The 25,870-nt window shown below is 40.5% G+C and overlaps 1 protein-coding gene and 2 pseudogenes across 4 annotated transcripts in view; 1 reads left to right on the top strand and 2 right to left on the bottom strand.

The window, feature by feature from the left end:
• Positions 1–25,870, bottom strand: part of ACACA (acetyl-CoA carboxylase alpha) — a 326,928-nt gene that overhangs the window by 56,308 nt on the left and 244,750 nt on the right. For all 4 annotated transcript variants that reach the window (XM_025361321.1, XM_025361319.1, XM_025361320.1 and 1 more), the window contains 4 exons: positions 19,892–20,161; positions 13,802–13,899; positions 9,539–9,659; positions 8,078–8,188 (listed from right to left, as the gene is read on the bottom strand). In XM_025361321.1, the coding sequence (XP_025217106.1) occupies positions 8,078–8,188; positions 9,539–9,659; positions 13,802–13,899; positions 19,892–20,161 (600 nt within the window). The remainder of the gene's footprint in view (positions 1–8,077; positions 8,189–9,538; positions 9,660–13,801; positions 13,900–19,891; positions 20,162–25,870) is intronic.
• On the bottom strand, positions 1,863–2,465 carry LOC112609028 (annotated as a pseudogene).
• Positions 20,719–21,243, top strand: LOC112609030 (annotated as a pseudogene).

Here is a 25,870-nt window from a genome sequence, read left to right as displayed (position 1 = left end):
TGCCTTAGCCTCCCGAGTAGCTGGGATTACAGGTGTGTGCCACCATGCCTGGCTAATTTTGTATTTTTAGTAGAGACAGGGTTTCACCATGTTGGTCAGGCTGGTCTCATACCACTGACCTCAGGTGATCCGTCTGCCTCTGCCTCCCAAAGTGCTGGGATTACAGGCATGAGCCACCATGCCTGGCAGTTTTTTTTTTTTTTTTTTTTTAAATCTAAAGGTTCTGTAACTCCAGAAAGTTTGAGCACATTCATAATAGGTTGTCAAACATGATAATTCCTGAGTCTGCATTCAATGCCCCAAACAGGGTCTCAGAGCTTTCACTGTATCCAGAAGCTCTGGACTGGTACTTGCTGTAGGGTCTCCCAAATTCTTAGACTCTAAGCCACCATACATGCATGGGCTCTCTCAGAGTCAGAGGCAACTTCTGTAGTGGAGGTCTGTGTGGCGATTCCACCCTGTAAGATCTCCAAACCAGAGCACTCAGGATTGCTGGCAGGTCACTAAGGCACACTAATAGAGTCAAACATAACCAGGTATAGTTTTCTATCAAATTTGAGGAGTATCAAATGAAAAACAAACAAAACAATCCCCCTAAATGGGGCCAGATTTACCAATATTTTATGTGTGGGGAGGGAGCGCTTGAATATTAGGGAGATCTGTCCATTGAGCAATACTTTCTGAGGACTCATTCATAATGCTAAAGCAAGGATTACTCAGAAAGGAAGTTAAAATGCCCTCTTTAGAAAGGAGAGTGATCCCATCTGGAGCTATGGGAGTACAGGGACTGTCTATTGTGAAAATAGGTAGTTAGGGACTTTTAAAAATGCAAATTGCTAGACTGATCCTTAGAGTGATTATGAGCTATCGTATCAACAAGTCCTTGGGGACTCTTGTAGACAGATGACTGACATATATACTACCCTGTCATGACCGAACATCGTGCCTCTCACGTTAATGGCTTTCCAAAGAGCATTGATTGTCGTTAGATACATCTATTGGGAAAGTCAATACATGAATGTACTGCCAAGTGAGGACTGTCATCTAACATTTTCTTGAAGGAATTTTTGCCTTCAAAGAATCAGAAAGTATAGAGAATAATGTGTTTGTATTTCCTTTCCAGAACCAGATAAGAAATTGCAATGAGAGGAACCCTAAATGCACCTTAGAGAAGACTATGGCAGTGCCAATGTTTTACCTATTTTGGCTCATTTAATTCTCACGACGACTCTGGTACATAGATACTATTATTATCCCCTCTTTTACAGTTAATAAAACTGTAACCCAGAGAGGTTAAATAAATTGCCCGAGGTCACACAACTAGTAGGTGGCGGAGCCAAGAATTAAACCTAGGCAGCCTGGCTCTAGCCTCCCCATGCTCATAACATCTTTTTTTTTTTTTTTAAACTAATTTTAAAAAAATGTATTTACTTAGAAGCATTCAGAATGCCAACAAAACAGCTGCAACCTTTTTTTTTTTTTGCAATTACAGAGTGGTATTCAGTTAACAGAACAATTGTTTCATATAAGCTGCATCAGAGACAATTGAAAATGAAAAAACTACTCTCCCCATATATAACTTACTTGTGCTGTACACCAACGAGAACCTGCTTTAAATTTTTATGCCAATTTACAACCCCTATACTATACCAGGCAAGGTTAGTGGCTATGAAAATACCACCAGGACAGGGCTATCTAAAGACACATTTGGTAGTGTGTTAACTATACAAAAGAAGACACCATACAGTTTTAAAAAATTCTTACACAGCCTTACATTTCAATTTTTTTCTTTAAAAGGAGTGAGTTGTATACAGGGGGGTTAAATGCTTTATAGACATGAAAAAATCTGTGCTAGAAGCAACTTATTCATCATCATCATCTTCATCTTCCTCCTCCTCATCCTCTTCATCTTCCTTCTTTTTCTTGCTTTTTCAGCCTTGACAACTCCCTTTTTTGCTGCATCAGGCTTTCCTTTAGCTCAATATGTAGCAGTATCCTTTTCGTATTTTTCCTTCAGCTTCGCAGGCTTCTTTTCATAAGGCTGCTTGTCATCTGCAGCAGTGTTATTCCACATCTCTCCCAGTTTCTTCGCAATATCACCAATGGACAGGCCAGGATGTTCTCCTTTGATTTTTGGGTGATACTCAGAATACAACAGGAAGAAGGCCAAAGGAGACCTCTTGGGTGCATTGGAATCCTTGAACTTCTTTTTTGTCTCCCCTTTAGGAGGGATATAGGTTTTCATTTCTCTTTCGTAATGGATCTTGTCTGCCTTTGCCATATCTTCAAATTTTCCCTTCTGTTTAGCAGACATGGTCTTCCACCTCTCTGAGCACTTCTTAGAAAACTGAGAAGTTGACTGAAGCATCTGGATGCTTCTTCTTATGCTCCTCCCAACAAGTTTGCATAAAAAATGCGTATGATAACATCTTGCCTCTAGGCTTCTTAGGATCTCCTTTGCCCATGTTTAGTTATTTTTCCTCAGCAAGGCACAGAGTCGCCCAGTGCCCTTCTGGCTCTCACTTGTCCCGGCGCTGTCTCTATCATAACCTCTTTAAGTTATGTGAAAGTTACAACGTTGCCCGCCCCACAGTGAGAGCTAAGTAATCTCTCCTTCCCTTCTTGAGCGTCCATGACTTTCACGTTGTATGTCACAGAGTCATGGGTAAGCATGGAGACTGTACAGTGCAGGTTCCTGGTGTAACAGACAATTCCCACTCATGAGAGGAACTCTGGTACTGTGCCCAACAGAGTCAGCTATGACAACTTCACATTTCATACTGCATAGCTGCAGAAAAATACGTATATGAGAACCAGAGAGAAATATAACTTACTTGCACCAAGTCTCAAAAGCAAGATTAGCAGAATTAGCCCCCCTACCAAACTAACGGCCCTAGTCATACCCATCACATAATTTCTTTTTTCTTGCAGATTCAGTGAAAATAGGGTCCTGATCTCGCTAAGGGAGATGACAGTATAGGATATTTTTTTCTAAAACAGAAGCAGAGCTTTAAAATACAAGAAAGTCACATATCATCTCCTGGTGAATCTATCACTGCCTTTGGCATATGCCTTACCTTCACAGGCAGTTAATGTCCAGAGGACAACCATAAACTGCATATTCTTATTTCTCTGGACACAGAATGTGCTCTCTCTCCCCAAGTCTGGGGCAATGGATTGAGAGCTAGTAGGCTCCAGTATACATCAGTGTTCCTTTACAATACTAGTTCTTCCAGCTTATCTGTCACCTAACACTATGTTAAACATACTAATACTTTTAACAGGAAAGGGAGGAAAAAAAATAAAAAGGAAACTGAAAGGAAGAGTGGTGGGGGGGGGGAAGTGAGTATGATCATCTCTGCAAATGTCCAGTGGCACATAGACTTAAGAGTTTATGACTCTGCAATCATCTCAGCTCCTTAAGGGTGTATCTTTACCAGTTCCCCAAGTACACAGGTTACTGCCTTTGCCAGGACAGCATGACTCCCTTCAAGCAGGGTAATCTGCCACGCACATCAGGTCTGCCACGCAGTGAGGCATTTTAAGGAATCTGTCACCCACAGCCTACAATTCCGAGAGTTAGGATCTGCTACCTTGAGCGACATGAAATAGCAAGCCCCTAGAAACTTCTCTTCTTAATGTCATCATTCTCACGACATTTGGACAAACAGGAAAACAACCAGACCACCTTCTTTTAGGCTTTACAGACCACTAAGCAAAGAGGCCTGAGCTTTCTTCAATGAAACTTAGGGACATGAAAGTTCATGTTCTGACCCTGATCTAGTCTCTGTCAATGAAACTAAGTCATTTTCCTTTCTATTGGTTTTGTCTTCCTGTCTACGAAATATAGCCCTGATACCATTAACCCATTCCAGAAGATAGCAAGGAACCAGACAGATATTCTTGATTGAATTTCAAGTAAACCCCCTTGGGCTGCTTCTAATCACCAGCCTACTGCCTTTAGTTCTAATGTCAAATGTCAATAAAATCCAGATACTACGTCTCTTCTCAATTTGGGTAATATTTTGAATATTTTACAAATAACTGCAGGCAACAAAGCAAGATAGACATGGAAAGAAGATATATAAATAGTGAGTTCACAGGGGGAAAAGGATAAAAATACAAAGGTGGGAAGCACTTCCTGGTTTTGGAATAAAAGACACAGTGGCAAAGGATGGCGTCCATGAATAAAACATGTAAGTATACAGAAAAACCACCAAAAGTAAAAAAACAGGAAAACACCAGAAAATATTTATTTTATATGAAGGTTACTACTGTTGGCTATAAAAAGAAATCCTTTAAAAAGTAAGAGTCTTTGGAAGCAAAAGATAGGAAGGTGTAAACTAATTAAAAACAGGCTAGCGACAGGCAACATCATGTGTATGCCGAGATGGAGTATAGCCATAAAAGCCTGGCGCACACATGCAGTGTATTAGGTTGAAAATGCATGTCTCTTCAGCTTCATATCTATTAAAGGAACAAACAATTTACAGGTTGCTGCATTATGGGAGTATGATATGTGGAGTGTCAATCTTTTCTCTTCAAACTGAAGCATGTTAAGTAAAATCAATGATGGGGTTTGGCGGGTAGGGGAAGAAAGGGGAAAAGCAGGGAGAAAGTAAGTTTTTAAAAATCTCTGCCTCAGCAAAAGTTTTCATTACAATTTTAGACAAATGATCCCTGTGTCCTTCTCCCTTGCTGCCTGGGGCTCCATGCTATTTCTATGCAAATAACAACCTCGTGGTTTATATCTTATTATTTCCACCGGAGCTGCAGCGACATGACCTGAGACATGTAAGAGGTGGGGGGAGGGGGGGGCAGAGGGGGGGAGTTGGAGAGTAGACAGAAAGAGAGAGAGAGAGTGGGAGGGGGAGGGGGAGAGAGGTAGAGAGAGAGAGAGAGAGGGTGTTCACTCAAGTGTGAAAAAATATTGTCAGGAGTGAGCATCAAGAACAAAAAAAAAAAAAAATTGCAGGGATAACGTGTTTATTTCAGTCCCCCCTAAAACCCCCCAACCCCCCCTTCCTGCAAACCAGCACCTTTTAAAATTCATTGGGCATCAGGCGATCATGCACAATCCATCTGCTTTCACTTTATCATTTGCATTTCATGCCTCCTGGCTTTTGATGTGCTGATACTTTGATGCAGTCAGGAGACGCGCATTATCATTATTTCAATTTTCAAAGGGGTCAACGGGATCGGCACTTGCACACACAAGATTTTTTCCCCCTACAACCTCTGAACACCCCCACTCCTTATTCTTCACCCCAATGTTTAACATAAAGGATGAAGACTCAAAAAGGTAGGGGTCAAATATTTACAATCTAAGACTGTATATAGGCTTGCATATGTCTCCTACATTTCCACTTTACACAGGTACATACTATGAGCACCAAGGCTTAAGAAAGGAGGCTCTACAATGTTTCCAATACACAAAGACTTTCTCACACATGGACACTCAGGGAGGCACACAGACAGAGAAAGAGGGGGATCCATATGCAAGACACAGACACAAAGAGACAGAAAGATCAGCACCCACACGGAAAGAGACATGCACTCAGGGTGACTTGCACACACCCAGAGTACACAATACAGAGAGATACCTACAGAAAGAAAGGCAAACAGAGATGAAGAAAGACACCAGCACACACAAAGGCAACACGCACAAGGAGTGAGTCAGAGGAAGCCATCTGAGCATGGTAGTTTCCTTTTTCATACCTGATAGGCAAAGGGGCTGATAGGACATTCTGAATGAATTTGCATGAAATCGGGTGTCTTCAGCAGCACAGCTGTATACTTAAGAGGAGCTGACATGAATATAGTGAAGCAGGCAGAGCAACATTAGGTAACCTCTGTATCTGATCACTCCCTTCAGCTAAAAACAATCATGTCCTTTTAGAAGTGAGCGTTGTTTGGTAAGTTAAAGCTATAGCTTTATTTGTCTTTCACCCTGTAACTAAGCTTTTCTTTTAACAAGCAGCCCTGTAAGCTATGAAGGTGAATATAATGAATTTGATTAGAACAATTCAGTCAGATTTTAAGAAATCAATCTCTAATGTCTCTTCATGGCACAAATGAAATTCAACTAGCAAGTTTTCAAGCAAAACAAAACCAAAAACCCAACATCTGCTTTTTGTAATATTCTTTGTATATAATATAGTATCAGGGAAGGGGGGAGAAAGAAACTCAATATAAGAAGATACATTTCAGAAATTAGCTCTCTGACTGGGTATGGGAACATCATGGAAATATAGGTTTTTTAAGTACCATTATCTATGAGAACAGAATTTTTAAAATCTTTCAAACATTCTGTTCTCATAGATAATGGTACCTAAAATTATCTTCAGCATTCATCAATATCTCATCCTAAGAAGGTATCCAAAAGAGCAACTTAAAAAAAAACAACCTTAAGACTCTCAGCAGTTTCTCCCACTGCAATAATAATCTTTAATAGTAGTGGTTCATAACCTTTATTTCCAGGCTACTCTCCAAAAAGGGAGGAAGACAGCCAAGTTCGCCACTGTTAGCACTGCTGTGCCTTTCCTTGGTGAGAAAAAGCAAGCCCAGAGGAGGATACAGAGTTTATATGAATGCAGAGAGCAAGCTGATCACATCAAATGATTCCTCTAATTTCTGACATCCACAAAATCTAATTAAACCAATGGAATTTTCAACTTTTTCCTAAATGGGAATGATAGAACACTTAATTCTTATCTTTACACTTGAAAGTCAAGACTTGATAAAAAGTTCCCGCAAGTAGAGCAAATGTAATATCCGATACAATTTAGTACGTGTATTAACTCCATAAGCTCAATCACCAAATCATGTTAGAGAGAGGAACGGGAAACTGAAATTTTAGCTCAATCACCAAATCATGTTAGAGAGAGGAACGGAAATTGAAATTTTAATGCGGGCCAACACTTTTCACCAAGAACTAGGTACTTTTTTTTTTTTTTTTTTTTTAAGAAATGGGGTCTTACTATGTTGTCCAGGCTGGATTCAAACTCCTGGGTTCAACCTCTCCTCCTGCTTCAGCCTCCTGAGTAGCTGGGAATCTAGGCATGTCCAGTAGAACTCGGTACTTTTACTTATGTTTTCTCATTTGAGCTCCACATTATTTAAAGGTTTAAATTATTATCCCCCTTTGACAGATAAGAAAGCTGAGGAGTTGAGAGGTTATATAAGTTGCACAAGGGCAGTCAGCCTCAGACTATTCCATTACATTTTTCTGGCCCTGAGGAGAAAATAATTTTCCTATGCTTGCAAAGGTGTCAGAACTGCACTGTCCTTTATATATTCAGGTATTCTTAGATAGTTTTCACTCTTACGAACAGTGACTGCAACCATCCATTTTTCCCCCCTTGGAAAAGCCCTTGTAAAGTTGGATTTTAAAAGTACAAACCTTTCTTTGGAAGGGAAGATAAATCTTTATGCATACTCTTTCCCAGTAATCCATCCATGCATCCATTCACCCATCTTCCCACTCAATATTTGCCAAATATTTCTTCTATATACAAGAGACCACCATCGGTGCCCTTATCGAGAGGTGTATTTACAGATTTCACAAAATCATTAAAACTTCATAGTCTCAACACCTAGGCCAGTACCTAATTCATAATGTAGGTCTGAAATGGGAACTAGCACAGCTGGAATCAGAGACAGCTCAATGTCTGAGTACAGATCTCCTCACATCTTTTACTAATAGATTAAGAAAAAGAGAGGAGAGGAGGGACAGAACAGAAGCGTTCAATTAATTCTGTCTTTCCACAATGACACTGAAACGTTAAGTGCTTTGGAGCAGTGGTTTTATATAGTTTGTTCACTAACATATACACAGGGCTTGGAACAGTGCCTAGAAAACAGTAAGTACTCAAAATAGTTGAGAAATGAAATAAATGAATGAATGAATAAAAAGGCAAGCAAGTCAATGGGCAGAAAAGATGGAGGGAGAGGGGAAGAGACAGACTGAGGAAGGCATGGATTGAACTGCTTCCTTCCAATCAGGATCTTGAATTAAGAATTCACAAAATAATCTTCAATCAGCTATGTAAACTTCTTCAAAACCCTAAAAACTTACTTTGTTGAGGGCTCCAGCTCCTGTTAGAATTAAGTGAGAATTCTCAACCTGGATGGTTCTCTGTCCCAGCCGGACAAGGTAAGCCCCAATCCCAATGGCCCGGCACGTCACCTTAAAAAATAAATTCTACATGTCACATATTTATGTCCTCTCTGAAGCTGTAAGAACTAAGGCATAGATAAGTAAAATCCAAATTAACAGAAATAAACATTGCTTTTTATGAAGTCTGTTTGATAACAACACACACAAAAAAATTTCATGGTCAAAGAAAAGAAAATACAATGATGCAAAATTCAGGCTGCGTGCAAGGACTCATGCCTATCATCCTAGCACTTTGGGAATCTGAGGTGGGCGGATCGCTTGAGCCCAGGAGTTCAAGACCACCTTGGGGCTGGGCGAGGAAGCTCACACCTGTAATCCCGGCACTTTGGAAGGCTGAGGCGGATGAATTACTTGAGGTCAGGAGTTTGAGACCAGCCTGGCCAACAAGGTGAAACCCTGTCTCTAGTAAAAATACAAAAATTATCTGGGCATCGTGGCACGTGCCTATAATCCCAGCTACTCGGGAGGCCAAGGCAGGAAAACCATTTGAACCCGGCAGGTAGAGGTTGCAGTGAGCTGAGATCACACCACTGCACTCTAGCCTGGGCAACAGAGTGAGACTCTGTCTCAAAAAAAAAAAAAAGACCAACTTGGGCAAAATAGCGAGACCCCCATCACTACAAAAAATTTAAAAATTAGCTGGAGGTGGTGGCACATGCCTGTAGTCCTAGCTACCTGGAAGCTGAGGTAGGAGGATCACTTCAGCCCAGGGGGTAGAGGCTGCAGTGAGCTATGATTGCACCACTGTACTCTTGCTTGGGTGATAGAGTAAGACCCTGTCTCTTAGAAAAAAGAAAGAGCGGCTGGGTATGGTGGCTTGCCTGTACTCCCAGCACTTTTGGAAGCCGAGGCGGGTGGATCACGAGGTCAAGAGATTGAGACCATCCTGGCCAACATGGTGAAACCCCGTCTCTATTAAAAATACGAAAATTAGCTGGGCATGGTGGCACGCGCCTGTAGTTCCAGCTACTCAGGAGGCTGAGGCAGGAAAATTGCTTGAACGCGGGAGGCGGAGGTTGCAGTGAGCTGAGATCACGCCATTGCACTCCAGCCTGGTGACAGGGCAAGACTCTGTCTCACAAAAAAAAAAAAAAAAAAAAAAGAAAAAAAAAAGGAAAAGAGAAGAAAGGAAGAAAATAAAAAGAAGTTAAACTAAAAGCTAAAACAAAGTACTGGGTTTATTTGAAAAATTAAGTTATTTATATTATCCGATCTTCCTATTATCATGTGTGATTAAAATAAAACTGTAGACACACAATCTTCAAGAATCATTTGGGACAGAACAGCAGTGATAAGAGAAAAAATAAACCTAGCTACACAGCTAACTCTTCAAAAATTTCACATTCTGGAAAGATTTACCAGGCTGATGGTAATGATCTCATTATAGGCCAATGAGGATTCTCCAGCAATCATTCCAGAACCTCGAAGGTTCTCAGGTCCAATTCCCTCTTCTTTCCCAATAATATCTGTTATCTTGTACCTATTGGATATGGCCATGTCAAATTACGAAGGTTAAACACAGTAACAACAAGCCATTAAAATAATAATCACCATTAAAAGTCTGCTAAAAGTGCATTGAAAGCTTATATTTAATACCAGGGCTTTATGTGCTTCCTTTTATACTCTTCATTTATATGTATTTCCTTCTTAGCTTGGGCCTATTTTACCTGGAAGCAATATGGCTTAATAGGAAGAGCGAAATCTGGAATTAAGCAGATAGACTTTTTTTTTTTTTTGAGACGGAGTCTCGCTCTATTAGCAGGCTGGAGGGCAGTGGCATGATCTTGGCTCACTGCAATCTCCGCCTCCCGGATTCAAGCAATTCTCCTGCCTCAGCCTCCCGAGTAGCTGGGAATACAGGTGTGTGCCACCATGCCCAGCTAATTTTTGTATTTTTAGTAGAGACAGGGTTTCACCATGTTGGCCAGGATGGTCTCAATCTCTTGACCTTGTGATCCGCCCGCCTCGGCCTCCCAAAGTGCTGGGATTATAGGCGTGAGCCACCATGCCCAGCCAAGCAGAGAGATTTAAATCCTTGCTCTGATACACGCAGGAGTGTGACTCTAAAGATAATAATAACTTCTACAAAATGGGAATAATAATATCTACCTCTAAGGGTTGACAAGAAAGTTAAATTAAAGCAAACAAGGAGAAGGTTTGACGTTATAGATGGCCCTCAGATTTTGGATGCCCTTGCTTATTTTCTAGAACAAATTTTTTAAAAGCAAGGTCAATGTATATCTCTGTAATGAGCAACAGGCATCATATGAACAATTTTAGACAATTTTACATAGGAAGAGAATATCCAAACAGAGTGGTAGGGAGAATGAATGCTCAGCTTAGTTTCTCAAGTCAAAAATCCTCTTCTAAGGTGGGATGAAACGAAGGTCAAAATACTGAACTCTCATTCCTGCTCCTTCATAAATATCAAATATATACACAAGGGTCCCTGGATATGTCCTCTGGAGGGGCAGGTGGAATGTGTGTAGAAGTGAAATGCTGACCAAGTTGTCCAGAAAGCATCCTGTGGATCTAGTGGGAGTCACTCATCTGTCTTCCTGGCAGGGGATTAGGAGTGATAGCTGATAATGGGAAATGGGAGATGGGGAATGTAACTAATAAAAGAAAGGAAAAATACAAAGTTGAAAGTAGAGATGGGCATATATTATTTATTGTTCCACCTATACCCAGAAGGCTTGGCAGTGGGCATAGTTTTATAAATTGAAATAATAAATAAGTACCCCATAGTGGCTCTTAAAATACTTCCTCCTGGCCCCATATTTTCCTGCTCCCTTCTTCATTTCCAGCCCTCCATCAATTCTTTTTCTTTGCCCTTGCTGTTGATCTGTGACTTTGCATCTCTGCTTCCCAGATTCTGCTGTCTTTCTATTTTTAGCCTCTCCTAATATCCAATAATTTCCCAGTTCTTCCTTTTGTTCTGTATCTAGACTCTGTCCTAAAGTTATATCAGAAATGAAGCTACTGTCCCTTAAGGGGGTTAATTAACTACATTAATCGTATATGTGTGTGTGTGTGCCTGCTCGTATAAGGTCCATATAGTCGTAAATATTCAAGGACCCAGCCAGATTTGCCTGTAACAAACTCAATATTCATAGATTCCAGAAATGAAGAGTTAAAAAATATCATAGGGGAAAAATCCCATTCAGAGTAGCAAGAAAAAATGCAAACTATTTAGAAATAAGCATGAAGAAATTGGCAGAATCTCACCATAACCATATTGTGCCCCAAGGCACCATGATGAACTCCCAGAAGCATTACAAGATATTTTAAACTTTTGGGAGAAGCACTATTATATGTGATATCTGTGACCCTATGTGAACTACTAGCTTTAGATAGTTCAGAGTAGTTCACAGTTTGTTAGAATAGTGCTACATTCCTTTTGAAAATGTCCTGTCTTTGCAAAGCTAGATTTTTGAAGTTTCTGTGAAAACTCAATGAAGAACAAGAAAGGTGGGTGGCTATATCCAAGCTGATTCCAAGGTTTGAGATGTTATGCTGACACAAATATCTCATTAGTAAGTAACTGTAATTATTTAAGAATAAATTTTTTCAATTTACGTATATAATTTTTTCAAATGATTATTAAGTTATTAGGACACAAATACTTATTGTTTAACTACCTAATAAGCAGAAATATTAAGTGTATCTTATACTCTAGGGGTGCTATGAAAAAATTACTGAAACACTAAGGATGCGATGAACCAAGAAAGTTTGGGAACCTCTGGCAAAACCTATATGAAGAAAACTACAAAACGTAAAAACAAAACAAAACAAAAAAACCACTCATACAAATGGAAAAACATACCATGTCTCTTTTTGGGGAAAGTTAGTATTATGAAGATGCCAGTTCTTAAATTAATGTGTAAACTCAATGCAATCTGAATCAAAATCATTATGAAAACTTTTTTGGAATTAGAAAAACATGAGCCTCAAGCCAAACACAGTGGCTTGCACCTGTAATCCCAGCTACTTGAGAGGTTGAGGTGGGAGGATTGAGGTCAGGAGTTCGAGACCAGCCTGGGGAACGTAGCAATATTCTATCTCGGAAAAAAAAAAAAAAAAATTAGCTGGGCGTGACGGCGCCTGTCTATAGTCCCAGTTGCTTGGGAGGCTGACATGGGACAATCTCTTAAGCTCAGGAGTTTGAGGGTTCAGTGACCTATGATCACACCACTGCATCCCAGCCTGTGCAACAGAGTGAAACCCTGTCTCTAAAAACAAAAAACAAAAACCCTCTACATTAAAAAAAGCAAAAGTAGCCAATAATACTTGAGGAAAAATTTAAAATGTGAGAAAATTTGTCCCACTAGAATAGTTTAAATACTGTGGTATTAGCCCAAGAGTAGACAGAACAAAAAAACACAAAAAAATAAATTTTCAGTAAATAGTATTAGGGCAATGAACTTTTTTTTCTTTTTTTTTCTTTTTTTTGAGATGGAGTCTTGCTCTGTCACCCAGGCTGGAGTGCAGTGGTGTCATCTCAGCTCACTGCAACCTCCACCTCCTGGGTTCAAGCAATTCTTCTGCCTCAGCCTCCCAAGTAGCTGGGACTACAGGCATGCATCACCAGGCCTGGCTAATTTGTGTATTTTTAGTAGAGATAAGGTTTCTCCATGTTGGCCAGGCTGGTCTCGCACTCCTGACCTCAGGCTACCTGCCTGCCTCAGCCTCCCAAAGTGCTGGGATTACAGACCTGAAACTCCACACCTGGCCGAGCAATTAACATTCTTAAAAATACTTGCAGATAGATTATATGAAAATGTTCAACTTCACTGGGAGTCAAAAATACAAGTTAAAATAACAATTGCCGTTTTTATTCCATTTTATTATTTGACAATAATCAATGTTGGCAGGGGTGAAGAAAAATTAAAGAGGGAAACAAATCCTATTCTATACTGCTGACAGGAATGCAAATCTTGGGAAGGCAATTTAAAATTATTTTTTAAAACTCTTTAAAATTGACTTTTTGACCTGTAATTTCACTTCTAGAAATCAAGCAAAAAGGGATGATCAGAGCTTTTAATTCCTAAAAGTTTATGTGAAATTTATATAAATGTCCCTTAAGGGGGTTCAGCCCAGGGATGTGAAAAATTAGAAATAGTCTGAATGTTCAAATATATTTATTATAATAAAATACTATGTAGCCATTAAGCATCCTATTCTTAAATAATGTTTTAAGAATACAGGAAATTTTCCCAAAAATAGTTTTTAGTGAAAAGGATAAATTATAAAAGAAATTCTTGTTATAATCTCAATCACATAGAAAAAAGATAAGTCTACAGAAAAGACAGCAAGAGTATAATATAAATTCATAATTGTGGCCTGAAGGTAGGATTGTGGCTAATTTTTATTTTTTTCTTCATAATTGTTTACATGTTTCAGTTTTTCTAAAATGACTTAAGTATTATAAACGTCAAAACTTCAATCAATAATAAGGTTCTTCAGCTAATAAGTGGTAGAGCTGGATATAAACCTAAGACATCTAGATTATGTTATCTTCAGTGTTCTTCAAGGTTATGAACAGCCGTACAATAAGGAAAAAAATACCATATTCTCCTTTCTTTAGTCATGACCAAATTATTCCAATACATATATACCTACCTGGATTCTCCTTCATCCTCCACGTGTTCACAATGGACAGAGTTGAGAGCACTGACTCTCTTATAATCTTGAGGGGTCAGATATAAATACCTGTATCCCTGTGAAGCACAAATAGTTTTTAACTCATTATTGGCCATTGTCATATAACCAGAAGATACAGCAAAGCATACATAATGAAGCTTGTTCCACAGCTAGCTTTAAATTGCCACATCACTTCTTAGGTTTACTGTCTAATAGAATACTAGCACAGACAGTCCTCCTTTGAAAGATGGAAGTGCCTATTTTTTCAGTCACTAACTGTCCTTATAGCTGCAATTCTAAGTATATTCCATTCATTTCATTTTCTCTTCTTTTTTTGAGACGGAGTCTCGCTCTGTCGCCCACGCTGGAGTGCAGTGGTGCAATCTCGGCTCACTGCAAGCTCCGCCTCCTGGGTTCACGCCATTCTCCTGCCTCAGCCTCTCGAGTAGCTGGGACTACAGGAACCCGCCACCTCGCCTGGCTAATTTTTTGTATTTTTAGTAGAGATGGGTTTTCACCATGTTAGCCAGGATAGTCTCGATCTCCTGACCTCATGATCCGCCCACCTCAGCCTCCCAAAGTGCTGAGATTACAGGTGTGAGCCACTGTGCCCAGCCTCATTTCATTTTCAACAGGGTTAAAGGGTCATTTTCTGATCTTTAGTGACATCTCTATTAAAGATATCAACATGAAATTGAAGAATTGTGTGAATTACTGTTTTTCACTCTCTCAAATCCACAGGATCATCAAAATAAATGCAAGCAAGGGATAACAGAGAACTGCAAATCTAGGAGATTCAATATTAAAATCAGAAGTCTATACAGTGCTAATAGTGAACACTGAACTCAGATCTTTTGTTTCTTCAATAAACAACTCCTAATGCGCATTTACATTTAAACAATTATACTAACATTTTATAATTGATTTATATGTATCTATACACACATCCACATACAAAATAGAGTTACATGGTATATGTGTTTAACTTAAGTGAATTAGTCACTCAGTCAAAAAAATAAGTAAACACAGGGAAGCATTTAAAATACTATGAGAAATTATGCCCACCATTTAACTCAATAAATGTATGTCCCACAGTGAGCACAACATGGAAAAGACATAAATCTGCAATTGGTCTTGCATGATTTGTGTTGAGAATGCCTGATAGCACTGAGTGTCATTAGTACGTCAGTCAGTACACATTTACTGAGTGCCTATTATGTACAAGGTACTATTCTAGGCACTGGAAAAACAGGAATTAACAAAAATAGACAAGAATTCCTACCCTTATGAAACATACCTCCTACTGGGAAAGCCAGCAAAATACACAAAATAAGTAAAATGTATAATGTTAATGGGAATAATGTTTAATGAAAAAAAAAAACGAAAGAGAAGGTAGACAGTCCAACTTTTAGAAAAAATAACCAAGGAAAGCCTCATTGAAAAGTGTCATTTGAGTAAAGACCTAAATGAGCTGAGGCTATGAGACATGAGGATATCTGAGGAAAAAGCATTCTAGGTAGAAGCAACAGCAAGTACAAATGCACTGAGGCATGATGTACTTCGCAGGTTTAAGAAAGCAGAGTCGGGTAGAGCCAATATGTGGAATAAGGTTGGGGGAGGCTGTAGCAAGAAATGAGGGCAGAGTGGTACTGGAAAGCCAATCTATGTAAGGCCTTGTAGGCAACTATAGGATCTTTGGCTTTTACTTGAATGAATTGGGAAGCTATTAAAGGGTTTTAAGCAGAGAAAAATTTTGTGATCTGATTTCTATTTTAACTGGATCATTCTACCTGGTTTTTTTGTTTGTTTGTTTTTTGTTTTTGAGTAGAGTCTCTTTCTGTCACCCAGGCAGGAGTGCAGTGGTGTGATCTTGACTCACTGCAACCTCTGCCTCCTGGGCTAAAGCAATTCTCCCACCTCAGTCTCCCAAGTAGTTGGGATTACAGGCACCCATCACAATGCTCAGCTAATTTTTATATTTTTAGTAGAGAGAGGGTTTCACCACGTTGGCCAGGCTGTTCTTGAACTCCTGACCTCAAGTTGATCCGTCTGCCTCAGCCTCCCAAAGTGCTGGGATTACAGGCATGAGCATGAGCCACCACACATGGCCTCATTCTACATTCTGTTGAGGACAGACCTTGGGTGGGACTGGGAGCAAGGCCAGAGGCAGGAAGACCAGTTAGGAGGGTACTGCAATATGGAGGTAAGAAGAGTTAGACTACTGCTACTGTTAGTAAGTAGCAGTGGAATTGGATAGAAGCACTCAGATTCTGGATATATTTTAAGGTAGGGATATAAACATGATTTACTGTTTAGATGGATGGATGGGGTGTGGAAGTGAATGTGGGGTGTGCAAGAAAGACAGAAGTCAAGAATAACTCCAAGGTCTTTCACTTGAACAAATGAAACAATAGAGGTACCATCTGTTGAGACAGAGAAGACTGTGGGAAGAACACATTAAAGGAAGATTAGAAGCTACAATTTAGGTAGACATTTAGGCAGATGTAAGTGGAGATGTTGAGTCTGGATATATGAATCTTGTGTTCAGGGGTAAGATATAAATTTGGACATTTATCAGCTTGTACATGAAACTTAAAGCTTTAAAAGACTGGATGAGGCTAGGTGCGGTGGCTCACACCTCTAATTCCTGCACTTTGGGAGGCCAAGCCGGGCAGATCACTTTGAGCTCACGAATTCAAGACCAACCTGGGCAACAGGGCGAAACCCTGTCTCTACAAAAAACAAAAAATTAGCCGAGCTTGCTGGTGCATGGCTGTAGTCCCAGTTACTCAGGAGGCTGAGGCTGGAAAATTGCTTCAACCCAGGAGGTGGAGGATACAGTGAGCTGTAATCGCACCACTGCACTCCAGCCTGGGCAACAGAGTGAGACCCTATCTCAAAAAAACAGAACAAAACAAAAAGACAGGATGAGGTCACAAAGGGAAGGTAAATAGGAAAAGGAGTAGTCCAGGGACCAAGCCCTTGAATCACTTTTTTCCTTCTACCCTACTTTCTATAATGGCTGTCTTGCCAAACCAACAGGTGAGAGGACATTGAGTCCTAGTGGGGTTGAGAATGGGGAGTCCAGAACTTCTTGTTCCCGCTGCAGCCTCTGTGCTCCTGACATGTCCCCATTCACATTTTTTTTTATAATTTAAAAAACTGGCCAAGCACAGTGGCTAATGCCTATAATCTCAGCATTTGGGGAGGCCGAGGTGGGAGGATCACTTGAGGCCAGGAGTTTGAGACAAGTCTGGGCAACATAGCAAAACCTTGTCTTTATGAAAAATAAAAAAATTAGCTGGGTGTGGTGGTGTGCGCCTGTAGTCCCAGCTACTTGGGAGGTGGAGGTGGGAGGATCACTTGAGCCCAGAAGTTGGAAGACGCAGTAGGCTATGAATGTGCCACTGCACTCCAGCCTGGGTGACAAAGCAGGACACTGTCTCTTAAAAAAAAAGAGATAAAATTAATATAACATAAAATTCAACATTTTGGTTTTTAAAGGTTTTTTTGAGTCTCACTCTGTCACCCAGGCTGAGTGCAATGGCACGATCCTGGCTCACTGCAACCTCTGCCTCCTGCATTCAAGCAATTCTCATGCCTCTCTGCCTCCTGAAAAACTGGGATTACAGACGTGTGCTACCATGACCGGCTAATTTTTTATATTTTAGTAGAGATGGTATTTCGCTATGCTGGCGAGGCTGATCTTGAACTCCTGGCCTCAAGTGATCTGCCTGCCTTGGCCTCCCAAAATGCTGCGTTACAGACGTAAGCCACTGCATCCAGCCAAAATTCACCATTTTGAAATGTATATAACTCAGTAAATTTTAGTATATTCAGACGTTGTGCAACCATTACCACTAATTCCAGAATATTTTCATCAGCCCCAAAAAAACCCCTGTATTGGATCAATTTTCATATTTTAATAAAGTTGTTCTGTGAACTTTATTGAAGTATAATTTACATGCAACAAAATTCATCAGTTTTAAGTGTTATAATGTGATCAGTTATGACAAATGTATGTACTTAAGTAGCCACCACCACAGTCAGAATATAGAGTATTTCCATCATCTCCTGAAATACTCTTATATTTAGAGATGTGAAAGGCAGCAAAGGAAACTGAAAAAGAGGAGCCAGAAATGCAGGAAGATAAAAAGGAGACTTTGGGCTCTTGGAAGCCAACAGAAGAAAGTACTTCAAGGATGAAGGAATGACTGACTGTGTCAAATGCTAATGCTATTGTCAAATAACTAAGGTGAGGACTGAGAATTCACCATAGAATTCAGTAATATGGAATACTGGTGACCCTGACAAAAAGCAGCTACAGTGGAATGATAAGGGTGCAAGCTCAACTGAAATGGGTTCAAGAGGGAATGGGAGAAGAACATCTGGAGACGGCAAGAACAAACAACTCTTTTAAAAACATTTTCCTATAAAAGGAAGGAAGGGAGGGATAGTGACTAGAGGGGTGTTTGTATGCTACAAGGGCTGATACAATACAGAAGGAAAAAGTGCTGATGCATGAAAGAGCAGGGAGAAGTGTTAATCATACACTTAAGTTGGCAAGAAAGGAGATCAAGTGTACAAGAGGAGGGATTGGCTTTAGACAGAAGTAGGAACTGTTCATTCAAAGTGTAGAAGAGAAGGTGAAGAGTAAGGGCACAACGGATGCAGGTACATGGGAGCTTGTAGAAGCTCTCTTCTCATTGTTTCTCTTTTCTTGAATATTGGGAAGCAAGGTCTGACAATATCAGCTGAGTGGGGAGAGGGAAGTAGATGTTAGAGGTTTGAGGGGAGAGATGTGAAACCGTCATCCAGGAGGTTGGTAAGCTTGAATTTAAAGTAAGACCAGTCAACAGAACTGTTTTTTTCTCCATCAAAGTTGAGCTGGGCAGGTGCAGGCATGGAAGCAGAATGGAGAGAATTGGATTTAAACAAGGTTTCTGTAAAGGCACAGAGTAAGCAAAGAGAGAAGCAAGTTGAAGCAAGTTGAGAGAGAAAGTTGAAGGTGTAGAAAAGATGGTGATTATAATGATTAATCAAGGAGTTAACCCTGGAGTTTAAGCTAGATAGGAATGAAATGAGGTGTAAAGAGGGAGTGAAGAACAGAAGAAAGGTGGGAGGATCAACAGGTGAGTTCAACTCAATGGTCCTGATGATTTCAAAGGATTGTCAGACTAGAGAGAGAGACAGCTAAAAAGAGGACGGAGGGGGTGGCAAAGAAATAGATACTTGAAATTGAGATTATGGGGAATGAGAGGCTGGGCTAGGGTATAGGATAGAACCATTAGAAGAAAAGGAGTCAAGGATCCAAGAAGCCAGATTATGGGAAGGATCATCTATGTGGATATAGCAATCACCAAGAATTATCACATGACTAGTAGTAATGGACAGAGTGACAATGTGCCAGGAACTAAAAGATGCAAAGAATGAGAGGGAGTGACCAAAGGATCAGGAAACACAAGGAGCAGTGAGGGTATGGCACAGTCTGATGACATGAGATTCAAAGATGGGATTTTTTCAGAGAGAAGGGAGAGGTGTCCGGAAGCAGCAAGGAGGGTAAGGAGGACAATATTCCCCTTCCAGGCTCAGTGGTACAAAAGAAAGACAGAAATCAGTCAGTACTCCAGAGGGCTACGGGGGAAGTAATACCTTTAGAGGAGAGACAGATCTCAAGATGAATAAGGAAGTTGGAGTAGAAGATGAGGAGGTAAGGGATTTTGTTGATGATTGACCATAAATCCTGGAAGCCACAATGAAATAGTTTAAAGATAGACATTTTTGGTTTAGCATGTCTCACACTAAATGCATACCTACTATTTCATCTAGTGCTCAACCAAAGAAACAGCAACCTGTTTTATAGTTGGAAGAAAAACCAGGTGAACATATTGAGAAATAATTTGTCTCTAATATGGTGTCTTAAGGAATTTTCATAAATAATTTTGTTTATATTTAATTTTTACCATAAGTGGTGATTTTTGAACTTAAACCTCTACCTTTCCCCTACCTACCCACACATGTAGCATAACCATATAGCACTTTGAAATATTATATGTTCTTAGTGTGTACCTTGTAAGGATCCTCAGGATCTACCCAGGCCACATGAAACATATGACGAATTTCTTCTGCCAGTCCGATTCTTGCTCCACTGTTGGCTGATACATAGATGCGTGGAATACCTTCTGCCCTGGCAAGTTCAGAAGCTCTGAGAAATAACCAATCCTCTTGAGGCCCAAAGGACCCAATTCGGTATGTGATGTCATTGCCAATAACAATGATATCTCGGCCTTCTGGATATTCAGGACTTTTAAAGGTCATTTTCCAAGCTACCATGCCAATCTGGAAAGGCATGAACAAACGAATGAACAGAAGTTTTTCACATGCAGAATTTTTTCCAGGTTCCTTGAAGGTATCAGAGTATACCTAGGCACAGCCATTATGTAAAGATACACATTGCTAAAGAGCCACACTCCCTGTGGGAAACTAAAAAGACATTCTAATATGCTGCTAGATTATGCTGAGAACAGCTGATCTACTGTGTATTTCAAAACTGTCTCAATTCCTTCTTTGGGGCTGCTCAAAGAAGGCAGAAAAGCCAAAATCTAAATGCACTCAGGATACATGTGGAAGAATGCCATGGCACTGTTGATTAATTTCTCATTTTACTGCCATATATACTAAGACACTGATATGGTTTGGATGTCTGTCCTCTCTAAATCTCATGTTGAGATATGATCCCTAACGTTAGAAATGGGGCCTGGTGTGAGGTGTTTGGGTCATGGGGTGGATCCCTCATGAATAGCTTGGTGCTCCCCTCTGATCTGAGTTCATGCTAGATCTGGCTGTTTGAAAGAGTGTGGCCTTTTGCGGGTGAAAGCAAGCGTGTAGAGAGTGCTATGAACGCCTTGGGCACACTACGAGAGTACAAGGTGGTGGGTTGCTGCCTGCCCACCCCCAAATGCCACGTGCTGCCCTTCTGTGGTATGTGAATCTTTGCACCTAATCATGTCACTGCCAAGTCCCGCCTCTGGTACTTGGTATCTCAGCAAAAGAAGATAAGAAGTCTTCAGGGAAAATTGTCTACTGTAGGTAGGTGTTTGAGAAATTCCCCCTGCAGGTGAAGAAATCTGGCATCTAGCTGCACTACGACTCCTGTAGCAGCACCCACAACATGTACTGGATACCAGGACTTGACCACCATGGGTGCTGTCATCCAGTGCTAGTGAGACATGGGCACCTGGCATCACACACAGGCCCACTCCACCCAGATCATGAAGGTGGAAACTGCGGTCAGCAAGTGCTGCCAGCTGGCGGTCAAACAGTTCCATGACTCTGAGATCAAGTTCCCACTGCCCCACGGGGTCCTGCATGGTTAGCATAAGCCATACTTCACCACCAAGAGGCCCAACACCTTCTTCTAGGTGCAGGGCCCTCTCACCCAGGGGTGACTCAAATTAACTCAAGAATGTCATGGTGCAAAAAAAAAAAAAAAAAGAGTGTGGCACCTTGCCCCCCACCTCTCTCTTGCTCCCTCTCTCACCATGTAATGGCTGGGTCCCCCTTCACCTTCCTCCAAGATCATAAGCTTCCTGAGACCCTTACCAGAAGCCCAACAGATGCAGTTGCCATGCTTATAGAGCCTGCAGAACCATGAGCCAAATTAACCTCTTTTCTTGATAAATTATCCAGCCACAGGTATTCCTTTATAGCAACACAAATGGACTAACACAGACACTTCTCCATCTTTTGTGACATTTGTTCCAAGAAATCTTCAACACACAAGGAAGCAGAAAAAAAATCACTTCTCATGGACTGTACACTTTTCATGATCCAGGCTCCTTGTACTGTCCTCTAGCATTTGATAGGAATAACAGAAACACTCCTTACTGGTTTGTTTCAGGTACGTTCCATTTCTGCAAGAATTTACTAATGCTCAACATTGCATCCTTGTGAGCATCTCTTGCTTTCTCCCAGCACCAGAAAACCAAAGGATGGAAAGAACGAATCTCTTGATGCACTATATGTAAATCTCTGCTCTCTGTTCAGCAGCATATGGCCAGCGACATAAATAAATGATATTGACTTAAAAGGCAGAGGTGACATGTCTCTTTCCACACTCTCATAGCCCTCTCCTGTTTTAATCCCCTTCGATATGAGAACTAGTCAATCCTTCTACTTGTATATTTGCTAGTTCCATTTCTTTTCTATTCTATTCACTCATACTCTAGTTACAGCTGTAGTTTTTCATGTCTGCCTGTTTCCCCTATACCTGGATAAGTAATGTTTTTCATTCATTTTTCCCCCTTTCTTTCTGTCTCTCGCCCCCCTCCTTGCCCCCACCACTCGCCACCAAACACAAAGCCTACCTACCAGATGAGCATCCCTGGTTCTGCCTAATGGAGCCCAGCCACATCTGCAGCCTTGGTCCCTCATCCCCAGGCTGCTGCATATCACCTCATTGGGGAGCTGGCCATCAAGAAGGGCCATTAACAGATGTAAATAGCAGCATCCCTGGAAAGCCACATGCATCACCCAGACTCAACCGGGCCAGTGATCATAAGCTCTGAGTACACATTCCTCAATCCAATTGCACATCCACTGTAATCAGGCTGGTTGAAGCATTCTACACAGCTATTTGTGATTCTCAGCATTAGGAAATATATATATGAAACACCCACAGATAAGTATAAGCTATTTAATATATCACACCATTGGCCAAATACAAATCAAAATGGATATAACACACAGAAAAAAATCCAATCACTTTCTAAGATAAGGTATTACTCCATCTACTCATTAAAGACAGAGAAAGGAAGGAAAAATAGATCATTCAAAAAATAGCACAGTGAACACTCAAATTTCAGGATAATTTTGGTTATGGTTTCTAAGAAGCTAGTTAATATAATCCCTGTACAAGCAGAAATATTTTATCTGCCTTCGCACATGCCCCCTTAACCCCAAATCTTTTGTTTTTCAGGAAGGAAAAGCTATTTCCTGTCAATTTTCCTCTAAATGCATTTGTAGTTAGAAAGATTGGGTTTTACACCAAATTTTATGATATATTAACCTTAGCCACATAGGCCAGAAGCAGATTAGATACAAGCCCTGAAGAATCTACTTCAGCATTTGTGTGCTAATGTAAACATTGTGACCATGTGGCACTGGGCAGGCAAATAATACTCTTATCTTTCATTACTACCTGGGGACTCTAACTGTGTCACTTGGGCAGTGAGTTCAGCAATTGGCTAGGTCATTATGCTTGCAATATTGACTTCTAATTAGGTGTCAACACAGCAGCACCAAGAACACAATACTCTTTATCAATGTCTTTCCAAAGAGTGTTGCTCATCGACCGACCCCTCCTCCTGTCTTAAAAAGTACCATTACAGAATAGAGAGTGTTATTCCAGTCTTAGTGCAGCAAGATTCCTGATTGGAAGACATTCAGTTCTGAGGTAGCATGATGGACAAACATCTAAGAAAGCATTTATTATTCAATTTACATTAAAATTTAGATTTCACTGCTAATCAAAGGATAGGGCATATAAAGGTGAACATGGGCTTTAGAGTCCAACAAACTTAGATCCAAATCCAGGTGCTATCACTTATATTAACTAACTGTGTGATCTTAAGAAAATTAATTTAATTTTACTGAGCTTCAATGTCCCCACATGCGAAATTAAGAAAATAATAGCCATGGGTTTGATAAACACACTATTAAAAGCAGAAATCTACTATATTAACTTCTACATAAAAAACTTTGTCTTTCTCTCTCCTCTCCCCTCACTCTGTCCAAATCTTACCCATTCCAAAAGGTTCATCCAAATTCCATTTCCTCAGTAAAGCTTCTCCCAGCCTAAAGTAATTCCTCTCTTTTCTGATCTCCTACTAAGACCTCTGTGTAGAGAATTTTTTTTTTTTTTTTTTTTTTGAGACAGAGTCTCGCTCTGTCACCCAGGTGGGAGTGTAGTGGTGCAATCTTGGCTCACTTGCAACCTCCACCTCCTGGGCTTAAGGCAATCCTCCCACCTCAGCCTCCCAAATAACTGGGACTACAGGCATGTGCCTTCACACTCGGCCAATTTTTGCATTTTTTTTGTAGAGACAAGATTTCACCATGTTGCAGGCTGGTCTTGAACTCCTGGCCTCAAGCCATCGTCCTGCCTCGGCCTCCCAAATTACTGGGATTATAGGCATGAGCCGCCTTGCCCAGCCTGAGAATTCTTCTGATAACTAATCATAGGCTGCTTAGGATTGCTCTTGGCTTACCATCTTGAACAATTTTATCATCTCCTCTAGTGCTTCCCAGGAACACTACACATAGTAAGGGAGTAATAATGCTTGCTAGTTCCAGAGTCTTTTTATTTTTCAATTTTTTTTTTTTTTTTTTAAGACAGGGTCTTGCTCTGTCACCTAGGCTGGAGTGCAGTGGTGCAAATACAGCTCACTGCAGCCTCAGCCTCCTGGGCTTAAGTGATTCTCCCTTTCAGCCTCCTGTGTAGCTGGGACCACAGGCGTGTGTGTCACCACCATGCCCAGCTAATTTTTTTTATTTTTTGTAGAGACGGGGTCTCACCATCTTACCCAGGATGGTCTTGAACTCCTGGACTCAAGTGATCCTCCCGTCTCGGCCTCCCAAAATGCTGGGATTATAGGTGTGAGCCACTGCGCCCTGCCTCACTTCTAAAAATAATACTTGAAAAATAGTTAACACCAAGGGCACAGAACATTGTCTGCCACATGTATTTTAGAAGTCATGGAATAAGAGTCCTAGTCTTAAACTATTTTATTTTAAAAATAACAATAGCTATCATAACTACCATTAATTGAACATTTACTATCTGCTGTACTGTTCTAAAAGTTGACAACTACTGATAGTGGTTAAGAGCTTAAGCTGCAAAGTCAAGCTGTCTTGGTTCAAATCTCAGCTTTATGCTAGCTGTATAACCTTGGACACTTCACATTTTATAGCTTCACTTTTCCAGTTATAAAATGGGGATGACAGATTCTTTCTGGAGGTATTGTTGTGAGTAACACCATATTAAACTAGTACAGAGCCTGGCATACAAAAGCCCTCAAATGGTAGTTATTATTAACTCAAAGGTAGCTGTTATTATTGCCATAAGGAAATTAAGGCACAGAGAAATTAAGTAACTTGTCCTTATAGCTAATGTGAATTGTTTATTTTACTTTATTTTATTTTATTTGAGATGGAGTCTTGCTCTGTCGCCCAGGCTGGAGTGCAATGGTGCGATCTCGGCTCACTGCAACCTCTGCCTCCTGAGTTCAAGCAATTCTCCTGCCTCAGTCTCCTGAGTAGCTGGGATTACAAGTGCATGCCACCAGGCCTGGCTAATTTGTGTGTGTGTGTGTGTGTGTGTGTGTGTGTGTGTGTGTGTGTATATNCCCAAAGTGTTTATTTCTTAAAAGGAGGTTCACATACACAAAAATGGTATTTTCTTTTTTTTTTTTTTTAGACAGAGTCTGAGGCCATTGCCCAGGCTGGAGTACAGTGGTGCAATCTTGGCTTGCTGCAACCTCCGCCTCTCAGGTTCAAGTGATTATCCTGCCTCAGCCTCCTGAGCAGCTAGGATTACAGGCAGGTAACACCACACCCAGCTAATTTTTGCATTTTTATAGAAACGGGATTTCACCATGTCGGCCAGGCTGGTCTTGAATCCCTGACCTCAGGTGATCCACCTGCCTAGGCCTCCCAAAGTGCTGGGTAACAGGCATGAGCCACCGCACCCAGCCAAGAAATGGTATTTTCTTTACTAGAGAAATTAAGGAAGTATGTTCCTTGATCAAAAAGATATTAGGAGAAAAACTGGCAAAAAAAAAAAAAAGAGGTCTGTGGTTTATTTAACACAATTGTATCAATATTTATTTCTTAGTTTGGTAATTATATCATGGTTATATAAGGTGTTAACACTAAGAGAAGCTGGGAAAGGGTATACCGGAACTGTCTAATACTATCTTTGTAACTTTCCTGAAAACCTAAAATTATTTTGGAGGGAAGTAAATTGGATAGCAAGATCACTGTTACTGT

Source organism: Theropithecus gelada, chromosome 16 (genome assembly GCF_003255815.1).
Source record: "Theropithecus gelada isolate Dixy chromosome 16, Tgel_1.0, whole genome shotgun sequence".
Taxonomy (NCBI): Eukaryota; Metazoa; Chordata; class Mammalia; order Primates; family Cercopithecidae; genus Theropithecus; species Theropithecus gelada.
Note: the sequence above shows the minus strand (reverse complement) of the source record. Positions and strands in the feature narration are given on the sequence as shown.